The sequence below is a fragment of the Monodon monoceros genome, unplaced genomic scaffold, assembly GCF_005190385.1.
Source record: "Monodon monoceros isolate NGI ecotype Baffin Bay Population unplaced genomic scaffold, NGI_Narwhal_1 Super_Scaffold_18, whole genome shotgun sequence".
Taxonomy (NCBI): domain Eukaryota; kingdom Metazoa; phylum Chordata; class Mammalia; order Artiodactyla; family Monodontidae; genus Monodon; species Monodon monoceros.
In genome coordinates this window covers 106,263,547-106,285,380 of record NW_021703774.1, presented here as the reverse complement: position 1 = coordinate 106,285,380, position 21,834 = coordinate 106,263,547, and the positions used below count along the sequence as shown (strand labels likewise).

At 44.8% G+C, this 21,834-nt stretch overlaps 1 protein-coding gene across 1 annotated transcript; it reads left to right on the top strand.

The window, feature by feature from the left end:
* The first annotated feature begins 16,592 nt into the window (after nucleotides 1–16,592).
* CCN1 (cellular communication network factor 1) lies at nucleotides 16,593–19,501 on the top strand. The gene is made up of 5 exons (XM_029230565.1): nucleotides 16,593–16,883; nucleotides 17,186–17,399; nucleotides 17,749–18,105; nucleotides 18,231–18,442; nucleotides 18,546–19,501. Exons 1-5 carry the CDS (start codon nucleotides 16,821–16,823, stop codon nucleotides 18,846–18,848), a joined length of 1,149 nt encoding a protein of 382 aa, XP_029086398.1. The 5' UTR covers nucleotides 16,593–16,820; the 3' UTR covers nucleotides 18,849–19,501.
* Nucleotides 19,502–21,834: the final 2,333 nt, after the last annotated feature.

The window sequence follows — 21,834 nt, the reverse complement described above, 5'->3', positions numbered from 1 at the left end:
TCAGGCTAATAAAGCCTTGAGTCAAAACACATGGAGAAATTGACTTGAGGGCTAGACAGAATCAATTATTTGTTTCCCGGTCAGTTTTGGTTTGGGGAGCCGAATGAAGAGGGATCCCTCAGCAAGGGGTGGGATTAATGCACTGTCAGTCATCATTAATCACTTCAGTACCCCAAATCGCCTGTCTTCAGTCAGGACACCTTTGTTTCACACGCGTTTCTCCATATTCTTGACTAATAGTATACGTACTAATTAGTCTACTGGTAGACTAACGCATGTTCATTAACACATACATTATCATCTAAATACTTAAGAGGGACTGCTAAATCACTTTTCAAATGCGGTATTATGTTCAATTATGCAGTCATTTGAAGCTAAATTTTAAAAAACAAGCAGTGCCTTTTTCAGTGGTTTATATGCCTCCTTGTACGCTAAGTTCCTTGAGGGCAGGATCTGGATGATTCATCGTTGTATGCTTTTTGGTGCCTGGCACAGTGCCTCGCACACTGCAGTGAAGTAAATAGTTTTGGAATGAATGAAGTGAAGCCTCTTTGAAGAGGAAGGGGTGGATTCCACGTGAATGCGTAGACTAGTTCTCTGACAACCATGTGATTTAAAAGGAACACCCGTACAGTCCTGCATAGTTTGCAAGCACTTCCGTACATTTATCGTCTCTAAGCAAGTGTCAGTAAAGCTTATTTTACTGCACAGGAAATTGATTTATAGAGAGATTATGGAATTCACCTCAGATTTTCTGATTCTCTAGTTCATGGAATTAAAAAACAAAGCCACACACACAAACAGAATGATCTCCCAAATTCATTCAAGAGGCCCATGTTTTTAATGTCTTAATCTACCTGCCTCATTATCATCAAAGCTCTATCTACAGCGGGAGAACATTGGACATCATATCTAAACTATCAGCTCCTTCAACGGCAGCTAGATATGCCCGAACGCCATCCCCACAGAACACACAGAGTGGCTCATGGGATCTGATGTGGCTGATCCCGCTGGCCCAATTAAAATCTGGTGCTTAGCTCTGCAAACACTTAATCATCAGGTACGATGTCAGGAGACAATGAAAAATCAACTCTAGCTTGTAAAACCTAAAGACCTGCTCCAAAAGAAAGCTGAAATTAAGTATTCTTGCCCAGAAATGTTTGCGTTCCTTGCAATATTAGGAGTATGGCAATAAGGTAAAATTCTCCATAATGTTACTTATTTTGACATGCTTTTAAGCATCATATAAATACACTTATCATCAAAATGATGTAAAGGCAGTCAGCACCCAGGGCAGAAGAATGCGCTCACCATCCTCCCACCGCTGGCCGTTCTGCCGGCGGGGCGTGAGTGGCAGGTGGAGAAGAGGGCAGAGCGGGCTGGGGAAAGTTGCCTCCCCCTTCTGTGAATCAAAGCCAAAAAAGGTTCCTCATTGCTGCTGGGTCTTTGATCTCTTGCTTCCTATTTTTAGAACTCTTCTGTCCAGTATCCTCTGCCCCATTGCCATGACCTTTCATGACACACTTCTCTTGGTGGTTATTTTGGGATCCTATTCCTTTCCCAAAGTATTACTACAGCTAGAATTAATGTATGAGGTAGATCAGCACAAGTCTTTGCTTGAAAAAGGACCCAAAGGACACGTTCCCACATGAGGGTGAGGGAGCTGGTGTACAGAGAACAGATTCATCATCCATATTTTTAGTCATCAAAGCATTCTAGAAGGACCAAGGACTTAACGTAGCAGATACCACAACCTCACAAGACAGCGTTATCTAGGTGCACAATCTGGGCATGTGGATTTTGAAATTGTGTCCAGCACAGCTAAAGGGGTATAAATGTGTGTGTTGTTTAAGGGGTAGAGAAAGGAGAGACAACCATAAAAAGGACATAGGATTGTTCACTTCAGCTTTCTTTTCCAGACTTTATCTCTCCCTAAATCTACAAACCATATTAAAGAGTCAGTGCCTACAATGAGGGAATGGCAGAGAGATCAAGCATGCTTTGACTGCTCAGTTTCCCTTAGAAAAGTATTTCTACACAGAATTTTTCAAACGAGAACAAAAGTTCCCTTGCCAAAAATAAGAAGGGCACATAGATCCAGGGAAAAAAATTCCTTGTGGGTGAAGACAGAGACATCTTTTATGTTCATCACTATACCTTCTGTGTCAAGTATAGTGTTAAATAGATAGCTCTACTAATGAGATAATTTGATGTAACGATAACAGCTAACCTTTATTGAACACCTAGTATACGGCTTTGTGACAAGCACTGTTCTACAAGATCTGCATAAAGTAAACCATTGAATGCTTACAACGAACCTGTGAGATATGTGCTTGTATTGTTCCCATTTGAGAGATGAGGATACTGAAGCGTAGAGAGTCTAGGTATTTCATCCCAGGTCAAAGAGCTCTTAAGTGAGAGAGCCAGAATTCAACATCAAGCACTTTGGGATCTAGAGTTTACGCTTGCAGGGTAAAGAAATGGGTTTTGTGCCTCTGCTACAACCATGAGGAATTGGAAGAAACAGCTAAACCTAGCATTATGGCTTGAATTGTATCCTCTCAAAATTCATATGTTGAAGTCCTAACCCTAGTACCTCATAATGTGACTATATTTAGAAATAGGGTCTTTAAAGAGGTAATTAAGTTAAAATGAGATCATTATGGTGTAGTCCAATTAAGGGTAATCCAATATGTCTGGTGTCTTTATAAGAAGAAATGGATACAGACATGTACATGTATATATGAAGACACAAGGATCACCATCTGAAAGCCAAGGAAAGATGCCTCAGAAGAAACCAACTCTGCTAGCACATTGATCTTGGAATTCTAGCCTCCATAACTGTAAGAAAATAAGTTGCTGTTGTTTAAGCCACCTAATCTGTGATCTTTTGTTATGCCAGTCCTATCAAACTAATACGTTCAGTGTTAAAGTGTAAAATGGAAACCAAGGAAAATGCATTTGGTCCAAACGAGTCAAAATAAATACAACAATTCAAGGCAGAAAGTTGCTTCCCTTCCATGGACATGGGTTGACCAGTTATGCAACTGTTGCAAGTTCCCAATTAGGTGGGAGGTGCTGTCAGGACATTCCTTTCGACGTCCCAGACAGCTTCACTCTCAGAGGATCCTTAATGAATACAAAGGCTGAAAAATGTGACTCCGCTTAGACTTCGTGGAGGGTATATGATTTCTATATCTGTAGATTTTCTTGTCCCCAGGTATTTCCACGTTCTGAGTAAAGCCCTTTCTTTACTATACACTCATTTATCAGGTACCTCAAATTGTAAAGTAGTTTTTAGTATAAAAGGTATACTAAAAGAAAATAAGGAGAGGGACTTCCCTCGTGGTCCAGTGGGTAAGACTCCACCCTCCCAATGCAGAGGGCCGGGGTTCGATCCCCGGTCGGGGAACTAGATCCTGCCTGCATGCCACAACTAAGAGTCAGAATGCCGCAACAAAGATCCCACGTGCTGCAACTAAGACCCAGCACAGCCAAAATAAATAAATAAATAATTGATTAATTAATTAATTAATATTTTAAAAAGAAAATAAGAATATAAAAATCAGCTGTAATCCCATTATCCACAGATAAATGATATTAACAAAGAGTGAACATATATACATATGATCTTTATATAAAAGTGATATCTTGATGGGTATAGAATTTTTTGTCCTGCTTTTGTCCTGCTTTCAATTAACATTGTTTTGAGAGTTTTCCCCCAAGTTATTAAATAGTTTTCATAAAACATGATTCTAATGGCTTCATCATATTCCTTCCAAGAGATTATGCTATAATTTATTAAATATAAACTCAATACTGGCAAGGATATTGTGAAGCAGGCACTCTCCTAAACTCTTGGTAGAAGTAGAAAATGTTATGACCTTCTGGAAAGCAGTTTGACATTACAGATCAATTTCATTAAAAGAATTCATACCCACTGCTCCAGTAATGAAAGGCAAAAGAAAAGTGTAAACCTTCACCTACTCAGTGAAGCCATCCTAGACCATCTTCTTTAAACTGCATTCCTGACATTCGATGTTGACTAGTAGAGAGACCTCAGTGACATCCTAGGTCATTCAATAGAGACACCAGCAGTCACATCTTAGTAGTAAGCCTGAACTATCTCTTGTAAAGGATTCTCCAGACCTGCCCTAGGAAAGTATAAGGCTTTGAATGGGTCAAGCTGATCTGCATGTAACTTAAAGACTTGCCAAAACAAAGCCCCACACTATTTAAAGAAAGAAAAAAAATCCAGAAACTCAACAACATAATATTTATAACAGCTTCCAAATAAAAAATTACTAGACATGTCAAGCAGCAGGAAAATGTGATCCAGAATCAGGAGAAAAAGTAATCAATAGAAACAAACCTAGAAATTACAGGGATACTGAGACTAGAAGATAACATTAAAACAGCTATTATAACTATGTACAAGTATTTAAAGTAAAACATAAACATAGTGAGAAGAGAAGTGGAAGATATTTTTAAAAGAATCAAATAGTTTATTTTTGGACCACAATGAAATCAAACTAGAAATAAATAACAGAATGATACCTGGAAAATATCCAAATATTTGGATCCTAAATAACACACTAAATAACCAGGAGTCAAAATGAAATAAAAAAGGAAATTAGAAAATCCTTTGAGGGACTTCCCTAGTGGTCCAGTGGGTAAGGCTCCACATTCCCAATGCAGGGGGCCCGGGTTCAACCCCTGGTCTGGGAACTAGATCCCGCATGCATGCTGCAACTAAGAGTCCGCAGGCCACAGCGAAGATCCTGCGTGCCCCAACTAAGACCCGGCGCAGACAAAATAAATAAATAAATAATAAACAAATAAATATTTAAAAAAAGAAAGTCCTTTGCAATGAATGAAAATAAAAGCATATATATCAAAATTTGTGGGAGGCAGTTGGAGTATCTATAGGGAAATCTACAAAAGCAGAAACTAACACACCTTTGTAAAGCAATTATACTCCAATAAAGATGTAAAAAAAAAATAAAATAAATGCTTATAATAGAAAGAAAAAAGACCTTAAATCAATGATCTAGGCTTCCATATTAAGAAACTTGACAAGTAAGAGAAAACTGAACCCAAAGTAAACAAAAGAAAAGAAATAACACCGGATGGCACACCACAAACAATGGGGGAATCAAATTAAACAATACTCTAAAATGCTACCAAATGTAATGGGATCCTAGGACACAGTCCTCTTGCCCAATAAGTTCTCCTTTCCTGTCTACTTCCAATGTGGTCCACTGCCTAGGAGAAAGGCTTCAAGTAACTGGGCTTACCTTTAAAACTATATAACAGAAATCCTGGGATTCACTATGCACCATTTCTGATAAGGCCAAGAATATAATTCACACATCCATTACTTATCATCAGAATGCCAGATGACGTAAGATACCTAAAAGGCCATGAATAGACATCAGGAAGCCTGGATTGCTTACCAAAGGGAAGAGGAAAGGCATTCAAAACAAAACTATCCAACCCCTTATTAAGGAGAGGTTATCAGAGGACCCTCCAGGCTCATGCTGATACTATGTCCTAAGCATAGTCGTTTAAACCAAGCAGAGAAAAACATAGCCTGTTCTTTCAAGCTTTGCAGAAGTACTGGAAGCTCCAGGAGCAACACCATCCAGTACAATGAGAAGACCTCACCCCTAGTATAGGGCCATGTTCAGACAGGGATCCAGAAGCAGTTTTGGTGCACTGCACCCTTGTGAAGGGACACAGTATTGCACACACACATTATTTACCCATGCTCTTACCACTCTAGACTATGCTGTCCTCAAAGTCAGGGACCACATCTTAGTCACCTTTATATCCCTAAACCCTAGCATGGTGCAATCATTTAATAAAAGTCCTTTAAAAGGCAAGCGGGAACCCCCCAGAAACCTAAAGGGGTTATAGATAACACCCAATGTGACAGCCTCGAGACTCAGAAAACAAGCCTCCAGATCCAAGTTGAAACCAAAGAACAGAGGCTTATTACCTCTTTCCTGAGTTCAATTTGCTTTTTAAAACATTTAAAAAATGGACTTGTTTCCAGCCTTCAGTGAGCATTTGGGTGGGACTGGGTTTTACCTTAACTAGTCTGCCCATCCTTTCCCACGGTGTTCTGGAAGAAAGCAGAGAGTGGTGACTCAAAACTTGGCACCATTCTTAGTTCCTATGTGCTGACACCAGTTTGAATTCCAAAAGAGAGATGCTTACAAAGGATCAAACCCTGGATGCCCTGGCCCTAGGACGTGGTTCACATTATAAACTTTCCAACATGATGCTAAATTAGCTGCATTTGGTTCCAGATGGTTAATGCGTAATAAGTGGAGAGGTGACTTCAAGTGGAAATTGTCTCAATTCTCACTTTATGTCACTTCAGAAGTCTTTCCTGAGCTTGCCCCACACCCACCCTCATCCCCTACCTGCTTCCTTGGCCACAGTTTTTCGGATTGCAGGCCCTTGAGAACAGTGTTTGCAGGATGGCCCAACTATGAAAGTAGCCCTTTCTGGCCACATCTCCTGGACTGAGACTCAAGGACTTCTCTATTCAAAATAGCAGAGCAAGGACCTAGAAAGTGCAGAAAGCCCAGAGAAAAGAAAGGTGAATGGAGTCCGGGTGAGCGGTGCTAACAAGAAAAGATAATGAATCCACAAGAATGTCATAATTCACTATGTTCTTCTCATTCCATCCCCCCCAACCTTCCCTCCCCCAACACACAAGCATGCACACTCACACACACTTCAGTGCATTTGTCCAATACCCTTTTCACATAGTCCTCTAATTTCCGAATTTCCACTCCCTTTATAAGTGTTTGCTCTTTTTCTGTATTCTTTTATTGTTACCACCTTGCCTTTATAGAGCCCCAGTATCACTTTAGTGCAGCCTTAGACTGCCATGGCACTTCCCTCTGCCTTTGAAACATAGAATCCTGAAATCATACCTCCTTCATTATTTCCAATTAAACTCCACATCCTGAGGAACGTGTCATCTGTCCCTAGAAGGCAGAAATCATGTATATCTAAATCATTCTACATAGTGCGTAGCAAGGAAGCAAATGTAAGTGCAGGCTTAAGATCACTATGCCTGTTCTCTGATTATAATGATGATGATAATGATCCCATTCACTTTAATTTGCACCTCCTTTTAGAAGCCAGTGAGTGGCTCAAAAACTTCAACATCAATCGATCTGAATGTGCTAAGAAAAGGTAAAAGGGCTGACTCTATAAAGCAAGGTGGTAACAATAAAAGAAAATAGAAAAAGAGCAAACACTCATAAAGGGAGTGGAAACTCAGGCAGTCAGGATGGTGTAGCAGAAAGGTAGAAAGGGCACAGGCTTTGTGTCTGGACGCAGTCAGACAGGTCTGGATTGGAGTCCTTATTTGGTCGCATTCTAACTGCTTGATCTTGGGCAAGTTGTTTAACTTCTCTGAACCCCGACTTCCTAAGCTTAGAAAGATGTTCAAAATGCTCGCCTTAGAGGATTTTCTTGAACATTAGGTGAGATAACCTCTAAGGCATTTGGCTCATGTCAGTTGCCCTGTAAATGTCAGTTCCCTTCCCTCCCACCTCAGAAAGAAGGATCCATAGTGATAATTTCCAACAGCACCCACGGGGATGGTCCTCTCTGTGATTAATGCATTTTCAGAGGCTCATCCTAAGTTTCCCACTTTTAGGTTTTGTCTGTTGTGTCATGAAGATGCCCATGTTCTCTGCAATCACCAGCTTCAACGGGAACATACATGTTAGTGCCTGTGTATAACTGGGTCTGACCTCTCCCATCCATCAAAAAATACAAACTGAACAAGACCTCATATCTTTAAAGGGGGGACTCAAAGTTAGACATCCCTTGTCTGTACTCCCAGAGCAATTTGGCTACACTGTACATAGAACATAGATCGCTATATTGTATTATGTGTTTAAGCATCTACATCTAGATCTCCCCTAGGCTACGAGAGCCACAATGGCAAAGTCTAGATATTATTTCTCTTTGCATTGCCACCTAGCATGAAGCCTGTCATTCATATCATATTTATAGGATTGAACTGAACCATCATATCCTGGATCTGCCGTGCTTTGGTATATATGCCACACTTTATAATTCCCCCAGCAGCATTTCCCAGAGCCTCAGAAGGTTCAGGCATTGAACACATATTGTCTTTTTCTTTTAAGAATTGACTGTTTAGGTGATCAAAAGGAACAAACTTGCAGTTATAAAAGAATATAAAATAAATAAATCCTGGGGATGTAATGTACAGCATGGCTAATAATACTGTATTGTATATTTGAAAGGTGCTAAGAGAGTAGATCTCAAAAGTTCTACTCAGCAAAAAAACAAAACAAAACAAAACAAATACTGTAACTATGTGAGCTGATGGATGTGAACTAGACTTACTGTGGTGATCATTTCCCAATATATACATACATTGAATCATTATGTTGTACGCATAAAATGAATATAATGTTGTACGTCAATTATATCTCAATTTTTAAAAAAGTTAGAAACAAGTACCCAAAAAAAGAACTGTTTAAAAATAGCTTTGTTTTTCTTTTGAAGGCTAAAACCTAACTAAAGGAGAGGGGATTAAAAAAAAAACATCAGAGAAACATCTGGGACTAGCCTCAAATTGCTCCATGCTTTTTATTTTTTGCCATAACCTTGGGCACCACACCCATGCCCACATCCAAGACTCAGGGACACCTTGCGCAAGGTGCACAGAGGGAGTGCTTGGGGGGTGCCTGGAGGGCTCCATGCTGAGCAGCTGTGATATGAGGGTGACCATGGGCCATGGGCGGTAGCAGCACCATCTGCCTCAGGTAATAAAGTCAATGGTGATGACTAAGTTAGGCTAGAAGTATCTCTCAGTCTCTGAGTTCCTCCTCTGCTCTGACACATCTCTTTCTCTTCAGAGAAAACAGGAACAAGCTCAGGCAAGGGTCCCTGAGGAGGAAACCCTCTTTTATTATTTGACTCATTCATTACCAGAATCTCCTGAAGTAAGTGGGGTCCACAATGACCGAAAACACAGATAAGCTCGCATTTAGAAAAATATTTAAGTGAGGAATCCACAATCAGTTTTTAAGGGGAAGTCAAGAAGTTGGGGGCAAGTGCTTAGACTTTAAGATGGATTTCATGGAGGGCAAATACCATGTTCTTCCTCAAAAGAATGGTCTTTGGAGACAGACACTCTGCTCCACCTTAACATCTCATATATATATATATATATATATATATATATATGAACTGCTTAGCCTTTGGTAGGCAAAACCCAGGCTCCATAGACATAGCGAACCCCATGGCTCCCAAACACTGAGACCAAGTGTCAGCTGGCACTAATCCTCAGGTGTGGTGTTTTGTATCTAGCTGATCTGCGGAGCACTTGAGTGCATGACCCTGAGTTGGAACAACCCCATTATCTTACAGACGAGGAAACCAAGGCAAAACCTCACATGGCTCAACACTGCTTGTAGGCAAAGTTGCAATTCCGTGACAGGCAAGGCCATTTGAGTGCTTTATTAGATGACTGCTGGAGCCCCAGTGCAAGCCAGGATCCTGGCCTGGGTGGATCTTATAAATCACATCAGCTATATACCGTTTATCAAATGATTTTTTAACTACAGTTCATCAAGTTTTTTCATCTAGTCTAAAGAATACAGAATATTCTCTAGAGAATAAGTCTAGCTCATTCTATGCTAATTGTAGTAAAAGTAAAGGTAACTGTGGTGCTTGCTGTGGAAATAATTATAATTTATTAAGTACTTACTATATGCCAAGCCTCCTGCTGAGTATTAAACATGTCTTATGCCTTCTTTCACATAATCAGCCCAACTGCCAGAATCCTCCTTTACACTTAATCCTCGGTCCCGCAAAATCTGGCATGAATACATGGCTTCAGTCTCTCTGTAGGATCTACCTGTGTGCTCATGTACTGTGCCCAGATCAAACCCTTTCTAGATGCTGAATGTGGTATGTGTGGTTTTAAGTGGGCAGTTAAGAGACAGGTATCTCTGGAAATAAAACCCAGAAGAGGTAAAGGTTAATTCTTAATCCCTAAATCTGGAACCAACCCATTTGATAGCGACTTATAATTAATATATTTCATATTGCTCAAGCATGTCTAGAAGATAGACTGCAGGGCAGAGTGGGAGAGGTGCCTTCCAGTCCATTCCTTTGAAATGTTTCTGTGTTATCACAAAACAAGAAGTTCTGTAAGGTAAAGGGGCTAGAAATGCCTGGCTTCCTGTGGACAGATGCCAGGTGGAGGAAGTAAACAGATATAGCTCCCACTGGATACGAATGCCCTAAAAATATTGTTTCCTAGCATGCTGCCAAAGGAGTGCCTGCTGCTTACAACATAAAGTCAAGGGGAGAAGTAAGAGGGTGTTTGGGGAGTGTGGAAAGTAGAAAATAAGAAAAAGACACTGATTCCAATTTTGTTGATAAAGTGTAAACTCTTACAACTGAGTCAAGTGACAGCCATGATTCTTAAACAAATGAGAATCTAGTCAAACTGACAATTAAATGGAGCCCACGGTGCTACTCCTTAACATTTCACAAGAGGCTGAGAGTTACAGAATGCCAGAGCAGGACAGGTTCTAAGAGACATTCAGTCTGGAGGTCACAACTGGCAGCTCCCTCACACTGTCTTCTTTGGTTTTCCCAGGATTAACTTTGATGGCATTTTAACATTGTTCTAATTAATTACCAACATTTTAAAAAGTAAAAGCCTTCACCTAAAGATCCAGATCTCTTTAAAAACTGAGAAAACAAGCAAACACTGGACCTACATTTTCACCTACCAACCACTTAGCCCCCACTGCACCTCCCCCCCCATAGAGTCCACACTCTCCCCACGGTTCCCCCAGGCTGAGGCCAGTGTCAGCTGGCAAAAATCCTTGGAATGGCATTTTGTTTACCTGGCTGATCCCTGTGAGCGCTTCAGCGCTCTATCCCCTGAGCTGGGGCAACCCCATTATCTTGTAAATGAGGAAACCAAGGCAAAACCTCATACACACTGCTCACCACTGGCTGTAGAGAGTCCCAACGCCACGGGCAAGGGCATTTGCAGAAGATCCCAGCTGACCTCTCTTGCCAGTTCCCCAAAGGGATTCTATGGTCAAGCCTCACTAGCGGGTCCTCATTATGCATGGTCAAGGCTCTGTTCCCTCTGTCTCAAATATCTTTCCGTGTAGCAGACTCTTGCTCACCCTTACAGACTCAGATTAGTTCCATTTTCACTCCCCAGGGCCAAAAGTGTCCACACAGCACTTTGTACTCACTTCAGGAAGACTGTAAAGTCCTTTGGGGAAGGTCAATGTTAAAGTCCTCTTTTTTATGTCACCAGTGCCTACCATGGTACCATGACATATCATGAGATCAGAATAGATCTGGAGTTCAAAGAGGATAAACAATTTGTCCTCAGATACATAGATAATTATACTCATAACATATAGTTAGAAAAAACAAGTTAACAGTAGGTTGGGTCTATAAGGAACACTCAGACTGATAAACTATCAAGTAAGTGACACTGAAACCCACCTCAGTGACAAATGTAGTTCCTACCGGGCCAAGCCTTATTCCAGAAGTAGGAACTGCCTGATCAATGTGGCTTGTAAGGTATCAGAAGGACTCCAAAGGCCAAGGTATCTTCCCCACCCTCTGCCAAGGTGTCTAGAAGTCCACTATGTAAACTTATTTGCGTTAAGGCTTTTTCTGTTGAAATGCAACACTCCTTTCCCCCTCTTCCCCAAGAGCCAGTACATTAGGCAATTCTTAGAGGTTCACACAGCTTCAGTTAACTTCTCAACTACTTTTCTATCTGATGCATTTATCCTGAAACATCTGGGTAAGCTGTGATAGAGTTAAATAAAGGTTAAGTTCCAGAAGAAGGGACAGGCCTGAACATCTAAAGTAAGAAATGGGGAGTAGGCACAGAGGTTAAGGGCAAGGCCTGCTGGGACCAAGATGCCTGGGTTCAGTTCTGCTACCTGCTAGGTGAGTGCCCTTTGGCTAGACATGGCCCTCCATTTCTTCATTTAGATAGAAAATGGTGTTAACCAGAGGATCTACCTCAATGGGGCACTGGAGAATGAAATAAGTCAATAAATAGCAGGCATTGAAAACTGTGCCTGACACAGAGTGAGCCCTATATAAGCGTTGGCTTCTGTTATTATAAGGATGGCGTGAAATTTAGCCCTGAAAAGAACTGCTCCAGTTTTACTACGTGCTGTCTCCTTTCCCAGTTTTGATGAAGGATACAAGGACCAGAGAGGATGTGCAGTTTACTGAAGACTGCAGGCTACTGGATGGCAGAGCTAGGGCTTCCTATCCAGGGGTTCTGCCCCCACGGAACTTACTGACCAGGAAGGGAGGAAGGGATGTGGGAGACCAAGAGAAACCAAGAGGGAGCTCCAGCCTCTCTCCCTTCTAGGGATAACGGGATCCAGGCCCTTGGGGACTTCTCCCCAAAGTCATTTCCACGTCCCCGCTCTCGGGTGGGCTTGATGTCTGAACGAACGCCACACTCCGACAACGCACACACAGCCCCGCACCTGGGCGTACCCTCCAAGTCTGGCACAGCGCGGCAACTCTCTGCTCCGTTGGGAGGACGAGTCAACAGCGGGGTGGACGGGAAAAGTGACACAATCGGGCCGGCGCCCTCCCCGCCAGCCACCCACGCAGCCCAGGGCAGGCCGGGCCCTCTCAGGGGTGCGGGCTCGAGCCAGGGGGCCGCGGTCTCCCCGGCACGCGCGCGCCCGCACGCCAGCCACGCCTGCGGCCGGGCGGCCCGAGGACCGGGCGCGGGCACTTTTCAGCAGCTCGGCGGCCGCGCCGCTGCCGGGCCTCCTCCTAGGGCCGCCGCCGCCGCCCCCCGGAGCTGGATGACGGAGTCTTGAAAGACTTTCACCAAATATGGGCTGGGGCTGGAAACGTCCTGCGCCGCGCGCCGCCGGAAACCTCTAGTCCTGGCCACCGCGGCGACTCCGGGAGCGCGGGCCGGGCAGCCGGCAGGGGGCGGCGGGCAGCAGGCGGCCGGGCGCGTCCCGGTGCTCGGGCCCCAGATCTCTCCTCATCCCCACTGCCCGCCGTCTCCGCAGGGGTCCCGGGCGCGGCTGAGGCCTTCCCAGCGCCACTGCCACACAGTTCCCGCCGCCACCCCGGCTCTCTCCGGCTCTCCCTGCAGTCACTCGGGGTGGGGTGCGCTTGGGGGAGCGGAGGGCAATAGGATGGCGCAGGGGCGCCACCTTAACGTTGGCCTTTCGCTGTCACAATAAGTTATGCTGTTCCTTAAGGTGGCTATGAAAGGTGGAGTTGTGAGACCGCCGAGTACCTCTGAGGACAAACGCACGCACACACACGGCTATTACAGGCACTCCCACGGTCCAAGGCAGTGTTTCTCAGGGTGTGAATCCCCGAACAAACAGCCTCAGCATCACCTCGGGACTGCTTAGAAATGTAACTAATAAGAAATTTGGGGGTGGGGCCAGTGGGGTCAGTCGTTTAACCAGCCCTCCAGGTGAGTCTGACGCGGGCCACAGTTTGAGAACCACTGGTCTAGGGCTAGGAAACCGGAGTCGCCAGGTTTAGGGTGATTATTATTCTCAGTTGCCGCCAGACAGTGAACCCTTCTTTTGGTGACCTAAAATTCCCTGGCATCAGTGGGCGAGAGACGTTCCCATCGCTCAGTCCAAAGCCAGGAGCTGAGAAGACAAGCAGCCCCTTCTCCCTGCCTTGCAGCCCAAGGAAACAAGGCGGCCCCTTATTCCCTCCTGGGGCTCCCAGAGAGGGAGGGAGAGAGGAAAGAGAGCAAAAGAGCCATGCAGAATTAGCACCGGAAGACACTTACCCATGAACGTTTGCACATTTACCCTTCAATCTGTCAACGTGAACTGATCTGCAGCTCTCAGCAGAGGAGGGGAGAAGGCGATGGGACATCTGGGGTTTCTGGACCTTCTTTGAGCAGGACTTGAGGAGCTGCTGTTCCTCTTGTCTGAGGCTGTCGTTTACTAGCAGTCTCACCAGGACATAGTATATAGAAAGGCTGTATACACAGGTTACTCCCGTCTCTCCGGCTCCCCAGCGTCCTGGCCCAGTTTGCTGCAGTTTCCCACCCCCTCCCATCACACACCCCCTGCTTTAAATGGGCAGCTGACGGTGAGGTTCTGTAAGTTTCTCCTCTGGGGCAAATTCATCCTCCAAGATTCCCCAAATGAAGTCCAGAAACAAACGCACACAACCCTTGTTAGAAAACTTTAATCTGATTTTTAAAGGAATCTCTGGAATGGTGTGCTTTTGAATGCTGTGCAGCAGACTGAGTCTCTTTGAGCCCCCTCCTCCACACACACACACACACACACACACACACACATACACACAAACTTCCATAAAGGAGCAAGGTGTATACACAAGCCAGTTGGATCATCCACTGTAATTTTATTTTAGATTATGATAGACAGATTGCGTGAAAAACAAGGAATTCCAAAGAATTTCCTGCTCTGGGAACAGAAGTTAAGTCTATATTTAACAACATTTGAAGCTGTCAAGAATGCTTTGTGGCTGGATAACAGAGGCAGAAAAATGTTAAAAACGCAGGCTACTGCTATACCCAAATATGGAAATATTGTTACGTCTGGTGTCTGATTCACCATCTGGAAATACTTACAACCATGAAGTCAAATAGAAGAGACGCCACAACAGAAGCCAGGAACGCTCCTCTCCATTCCCTCTTCGCCACCTCCTCCCACCCTGTACTGTACCTACTCACCCCATCCCCAGTCACTTCATTAAGAAGGAAACAGTAACGAAAGCTGACACAGGAACACAACAAAACCGTTTTCTAAATAATAACTGATGAATTGGCTTGGGCAGGATGCAGGGCCTAGAACACCTGACAGTCTATTGTCTTGAAAAGTAAGCTCCCCACCCCACATGCCTCCAACCAAACCTTAGACATCCTGCTCCCTCTAGTAACAGCTTCTTAGACTTCTGGAAGAGCACTTTTGAATGAATGAAACTTAACTCTTTCCTGCCACGGTTCTCTCCATTGGAGAGTGTTTTCATTGCAATAGCTTCTTATTGTGTTCATTAGAGTCATTCACAGAAAAGTCACACTGAAGGCCTTCTTCAGCAAGACTTCTCAGTCATTTAGACTGAACAGCCCTAAACATCGCAAAGGACAAGGATTTCTCCCAGAGCACATATAAGGGAAACTGGCATAATTACTGTGTATGTTTTTATGAAAGTTACACAAGAAGATAGTTTTTTAAACTTTGAGGGAAGATTTGTCCATCACACTAACGGTATTTGAAGTTCAAGTAACTTGTTTTGTAGGAGGTCTTCTACTGAATGTGTTGCTGGTAGAATAGGGTAGAATTGGACCTTAAAATTGCTAACCTCTTTTTTTTTTTTTTACTACAGAATATTACATCCTAAATCTCTTATTTTTCTTTACTTAGAGAGCAAAGCATTGCAATTCACTTGAAATGGGAGGCTTCTAAATAGTCCCAAGGAAAGGAGTTAAAAAGCCCCGCAAAACTTTCAGCGTCAAGGAGTCTGCTTTTTCCAGAGATCCACTGGGCACAATGGTGCTGGAATCTGGTTTGGTTTTGCAGTATATACAGGTGATGATCTCAATACAAATCACTCCACGGTGGTCCCCTCCGCTGCTGGCTGGCTGCTTAGTTAGCGTCGCCTCCCGCCCGCGGAGGGAGCCTGGAAGGGCTTACCCAGTCTCCCGCATCCGTGAGGAAGTGTAAGTCCGCCTCCCAGAGAGCTCCCTGCGTTCGTTTCCTCTCGGACTTCCAACCCAGGCAGTGGGCTGGAACTAAAGTGGGAACCTCCAAAAACAAACAAGTACGACATACCAAAAAGCGGAGGGGGCGGGGGGGGGGGGGGGGGACGGGGGAAGACCTCTGCCTGGGAATCTGCCAGACGATGGGGGAAGTTGATTTTTTTTTTCCCCTTCTCATTCATAAATGCCACCTCGGGTATTAATTTGCAATACACTTCACTTGTCCAATAAACACCATGCCAAAGATTTGGGACTTGATCCGAGCACGCTTCTATGAAGTCCTCAGATAGATTCCTGGCTCCCAGACACTCTCCCTCCCCGTTCGCCTCTCTCAATAGATAACTTGACTCTCACCTTCGCTGTAAACAAGCAAACAGTTCGCTGCCTTCCTGGGTGAGGGGTTCCAAGGCTGCCCAATCAACTCGGCATCACCAAACAAAACGACTTTTGTTCCTCCCTCCAGGTCCTCCCACCCTCCCAGTCCAGGCAAAGTTCTGAACTCGCCCCCCTCGGCCCTTCCACCTCCATCACCACCATCACTCCAAGAAGAGCCCTCCCCAATAGAAGTCGTTATTTAAAGTGGAAAAAACGGAAGATTGTTTTCTTGACGGGTCCAGGACAAAAAAAAAAAAAAAAGTGCAACGGAGCCAGGGGAGGCGCTTGGCAGGAGCCCGCGCCAACCAGCATTCCTGAGATGTTTGAGAATTCTGGAACGCGCAGACAGAGCCGACGTCACTGCAACACGCGGCGCCGCGGCCGGCCCATATAAAAGGCGGGCTCTGGGCGCTGGGGCAGACCGCGAGCGAGAGCGCCCCCGAGCAGCATCCGCGCCTTCCGTCCCTCCCCGGCAAGGACCTCGAGAGGAGGACGCCCGTAGCCCGCTCGCCTGCCTGGCTCTCGCCTCCCCGCCGCCCGGCCCACAGCCCGGCCCACCGCCCCAGCCGCGCCGGCCCGGCCGCTACGCACCGGTGTGTCGGCGTCTTTGCCTCCGCGCTCGTCCGGACCCCTCCTGCGCGCCACGATGAGCTCCAGCACCGCCAGGACGCTCGCCCTCGCCGTCACCCTTCTCCACTTGGCCAGGCTGGTGAGTTCTTTGGCCACCGCTTCCCCGTCCGCTCTAGCAGCCCCTTCGCCTTTCCCCAGATGGCCTGTGACCGGAAAAGCTAGACTCGGAAGTTCGGCGGGGCGTTTCGGGGGAGCTCTTTCTTTAAGCCCGCCCTGAAGACGTGCCGGGGGGCCCTCCCGGCGTACGCAGCCGCCCGGGGTGGCCGGGCTGGACGGGAATCAGAGACCCCCTGCCGCCCGGGTCAGACACCCCCGTCCCTTCCCGGGGCGTCCTTCCTGCGCACCGCGCCGAGCCTCACACGTGTCCTCTCCCCCTTCCAGGCTCTCTCCACCTGCCCCGCCGCCTGCCACTGCCCCCTGGAGGCGCCCAAGTGCGCCCCGGGAGTCGGGCTGGTCCGGGACGCCTGCGGCTGCTGTAAGGTCTGCGCCAAGCAGCTCAACGAGGACTGCAGCAAAACGCAGCCCTGCGACCACACCAAGGGGCTGGAATGCAACTTCGGCGCCAGCTCCACCGCTCTGAAGGGGATCTGCAGAGGTAAGATGCTTGTGGTTTGGCCCCTTTAAAAAAAGAATAGTCCCCGTAGTCCAGAAGTTTAGTAATTTTGCGACCATGTATGGTGATGCTTTGTTGTTGGTAGCTTGGCAGAAAGGCACATGATTTCAGCAGTCTGGAATGCAATTCAGTGTGTCTGGGCCCAACGAAAAGCGCATACGGAAAACTGATTCCTGACTAACTTATTGTTCTGCTCTGGAGTCTCCGGGGAATCATAGGAAACTTTACCATCAATTGAATTTAACAGCAGAAAATATGTCCGAGTTTCAGGCCGTCGTACGGAATCTTAACTTTATTCTCTTCTCCCTTTCCTTTTTGGTGCTCTTTGTAGCTCAGTCAGAGGGCAGACCCTGTGAATATAACTCCAGAATCTACCAGAATGGGGAAAGTTTCCAGCCCAACTGTAAACATCAGTGCACATGTATTGACGGCGCCGTGGGCTGCATTCCTCTGTGTCCCCAAGAACTCTCTCTCCCAAGCTTGGGCTGTCCCAACCCCCAGCTGGTCAAAGTTACCGGGCAGTGCTGTGAGGAGTGGGTCTGCGACGAGAATGGTGCCAAGGACCCCATGGACGACAGGGACGGCCTCCTGGGCAAGGAGCTGGCCTTCGATGCCTCGGAGGTGGAGTTAACGAGAAACAATGAATTAATTGCAATTGGAAAAGGCGGCTCCCTGAAGCGGCTCCCCGGTAAGTGAAGACTGAGACAGTGTACTGAAACGCATTCCTAGTTTGAAACTTCAGAGAAATGAGAACCTGAATCTGTTTGTGTCGGTATGCCTCTGAGGAATCATCCCTCTTGTTTGTCCCTCTAGTTTTTGGAATGGAACCTCGCATTCTGTACAGCCCTTCTTCACATGGCCAGAAATGTATCGTCCAAACGACTTCGTGGTCCCAATGCTCAAAAACCTGTGGAACTGGTATCTCCACACGCGTTACCAATGACAACCCTGAATGCCGCCTGCTGAAGGAAACCCGGATCTGTGAAGTGCGGCCTTGTGGACAGCCAGTGTACAGCAGCCTGAAAGTAAGTGCCTGCGGTGCCGTGTAGACTGGTCCCCTGGGTGAGATGGGAGCATCTCTTCCAAGAAAGAGAAACACTAACTTCCCTTCTCTTCTCTTTCTTACAGAAGGGCAAGAAATGCAGCAAGACCAAGAAATCCCCTGAACCGGTCAAGTTTACTTACGCTGGATGTTCGAGTATGAAGAAATACCGGCCCAAGTACTGCGGTTCCTGCGTGGATGGCCGCTGCTGCACGCCTCAGCAGACCAGGACTGTGAAGATGCGGTTCCGCTGCGAAGATGGGGAGACGTTTTCCAAGAACGTCATGATGATCCAGTCCTGCAGATGCAACTACAACTGCCCACATGCCAACGAGGCAGCCTTTCCCTTCTACAGACTGTTCAATGACATTCACAAATTTAGGGACTAAATGCTACCTGCGTTTTCCAGCACGAGGGCGGACAAAGTGGGGAGAGAAGAGTGTCAGCATCATGGAGGCGTGGGTGGGGGCGGCGGGCTGAAGGGACTCATTGTAGAAGGGATGCACTGCTCATTCTTGAGTAGTATTAAGGTATTTCGAAACTGCCAGGTGTGCTGGTGCACATGGACACTAATGCAGCCGCAATTGGAGAATACTTTGCTTCATAATATTGGAGCACACGTTACTGCTTCATTTTGGAGCTTGTGGTGTTGATGACGTTCTGTTTTCTGTTTGTAAATTATTTGGTAAGCGTATTTTTCTCTAGGCTTTTTCCATTTCGGTTTTACAGTTGTAAAAGGTAATAAGATTAGTTGGACACTTAAAGACTCCATCGTTTGACAGAAGTAAATGGGAGGGGGGGTCCATCCCTTCCAGAAGGTGACACTCTGTGAGTGTCCATGAGAGGCAGCTATCTGCCCTCTAAATTGCAAACAGAAATCAGGTGTTTTAAGACTGAATGTTTTTATTTATCAAAATGTAGCTTTCGGGGAGGGAGGGGAAATGTAATACTGGAATAATTTGTAAATGATTTTAATTTTATATTCAGTGAAAAGAATTTATTTATGGAATTAATCATTTAATAAAGAAATATTTACCTAATATCTGAGTTTATGGCATTCAGTATTTTTAGAGAATGTTCAAAACCATTGGGGACTATCTAGCTTATGCATTCTATCATTGAAACAGGATTTACTGAGTACCTACTTTGTACCAGGAACTGTTCCAGGTGCTTGGGATAGAGCAGGGAACTAACCTCTAAAAATCTAACAATGATTGCTTTTATATCTTCAGTAGAAAAAAAATCTTGGAATTTAGAGTAATCTGTTTTAAAAACATGTATTGAACACCAGGCATTGTACAAAGCACAAGAAGGAATCTGAAGCTAAGTTTGTGATTTAAATAATACTGCTTTATTTTCATAAGAATTCAAAGCCTAAGGGTCTCCATCACCCAGGCTCTTTGAGGTGGGTATAGTAGAGTCATTTATCATTTTAATCACTAGGTAATTGTGCAGGTCCCTTCGGTAGAGGAAACTTTAATGAAAACAGCCCATAACTCAGGCTGCCTACCTCGAAATCCATGGGCAAGATTAAGCATGGTTGGATAATGTGATATAAGGTCCCTTGTTTATAACTTTATATTTTTCTAATATTGTTCCTAAAACTTGGGAAAACGACGTAAAAATTCACCCATGGTTGGGATCAGAGAAAAAATCTTGGAATCTATAGGAGTCAGTTTGTTTTCACTGAATGAGCTTGAAGCAATGACTTGTGTTAATCCTAATAAGCTGACGATTAGGTAAACATACCGTTAAATGCAAAGGAATGCAAGGAATTTCAAGTACTTTTCCAATAGCGTGAGCACCACGCTACCCCACCCCCTTTCCTTTTTAGAATATAAGTTATATTGAGGTGGGGGGAGCAATTAGATTGAATTGGCTATCTAGAAGGTCAGAGGCTAGACGCACAGCTTGCCTAAAAGGACCCGAATCGTAGGTCTAGGAGAGGTTGAGAAGGCCGTGTTAATGTTTGTGAAAATGCTGGTAGCTGGTTTTAGAAGAATCTACATCTTTAGAAAGCACTGACAATAAACCTTTTATAGAGAGAAGTTTTCCTTTCATCAACCCTCTTGGCTCCTGTTCAAATCCATAGTGAAATATTTCAGTCTGCACTTTGTTAAGAGAGTACTTGAATTTTTAGGCAATAAGAGAAAGTGCTTTCAAAGGGGAGGAGGGGGACTGCTTCTGGGATCCTATAAGAGTGAGTTTTCAAAATAGTTTAATATTGATGCTCCGTTAAGACCTACAGAAAAGCACTGCCTAAGCACCTGTTTTAGAGCCTTACTGAAATGCACAAAAGTTCATGTAAATGTGATAGTAAAATCTATGGGCAAAGGCCTTCACTTTTTTTTTTTTTTTTTTGCAGTACACAGGCCTCTCACCATTGTGACTCCTCCCACCGCGGAGCACAGGCTACAGACGCGCAGGCCCAGCGGCCATGGCTCGCGGGTCCAGCCACTCCGCGACATGTGGGATCCTCCCAGACCGGGGCACGAACCCGTGTCCCCTGCACCGGCAGGAGGACTCCCAACCACTGCGCCACGAGGGAAGCCCGGCCTTTGCTCTTTTGATTCTGACAATATCTTGCCTGAAATATTACAACTGTGCCTACTGAGTAGTCAGTTTTTCCTGCCCGAGGCATTCAAATTTTAAGGTATTTGGAAATTTAAACACCACCTGGCTCAGTCTTGGATGCAGTTAAACTTGTCAGCGCAATAGAACATGTAAAACATATAATAAAGTTGTGAGGATTTTGTGGTGCAATCTTGTTAAACACACATCTAAATCCATAGGCAAAATTTACACATTCCCAGGCACCAATCCTGAAGTACTGTCTTCCAACACTAGAGCCCAGCAAATTGCTTCTTACAGAAAGATCAAGGAGCAATATTTTATAGACCCTTTAAGTATGTAGTGAGGTAATATTTGTCCAATTAAGTTCAAATGTGAAACAAACCTAGCATGGGAAAACACTGGATCTTTGGGTCATTAATCTCAATTAATTTAAAAGAACACAAATAGACACAAAATATGTCCATTTGATTTGGCTATAGAAAAAGAGTGAAGACATTAAAAGTAATTGAGAATAAAATTATGCAATTTAGAGCATATCAGTTTTATCTAGATCTGGAATGGAATGCTGCCTACTTCAAATATTGAGAAAACACAATAAAAAACCGTGTATTGAAAATATAAAATAGAAGTTACGTATATAAACATTCATTATAATGTACATCATATGTAACCTCCACACACGGTAAAAATCTTGTGTTGTAACCACTTTTCAATCTAAAAGACCCTGGTGTTCTTGAGCTGTTTTTTTTGTTTTTGTTTTTGATAGAGGTGTAAGCATTGAGAGTTATAATGTGACCCCAG

Bases quoted from the DNA above. Each gene is read 5' to 3' on its own strand.
- CCN1 (XM_029230565.1), top strand. From the start codon at position 16,821: ATGAGCTCCAGCACCGCCAGGACGCTCGCCCTCGCCGTCACCCTTCTC. The intron at 17,400-17,748 runs GTAAGATGCTTG...TGCTCTTTGTAG, and splicing joins TCTGAAGGGGATCTGCAGAG to CTCAGTCAGAGGGCAGACCC. The intron at 18,443-18,545 runs GTAAGTGCCTGC...TCTTTCTTACAG, and splicing joins CAGTGTACAGCAGCCTGAAA to AAGGGCAAGAAATGCAGCAA.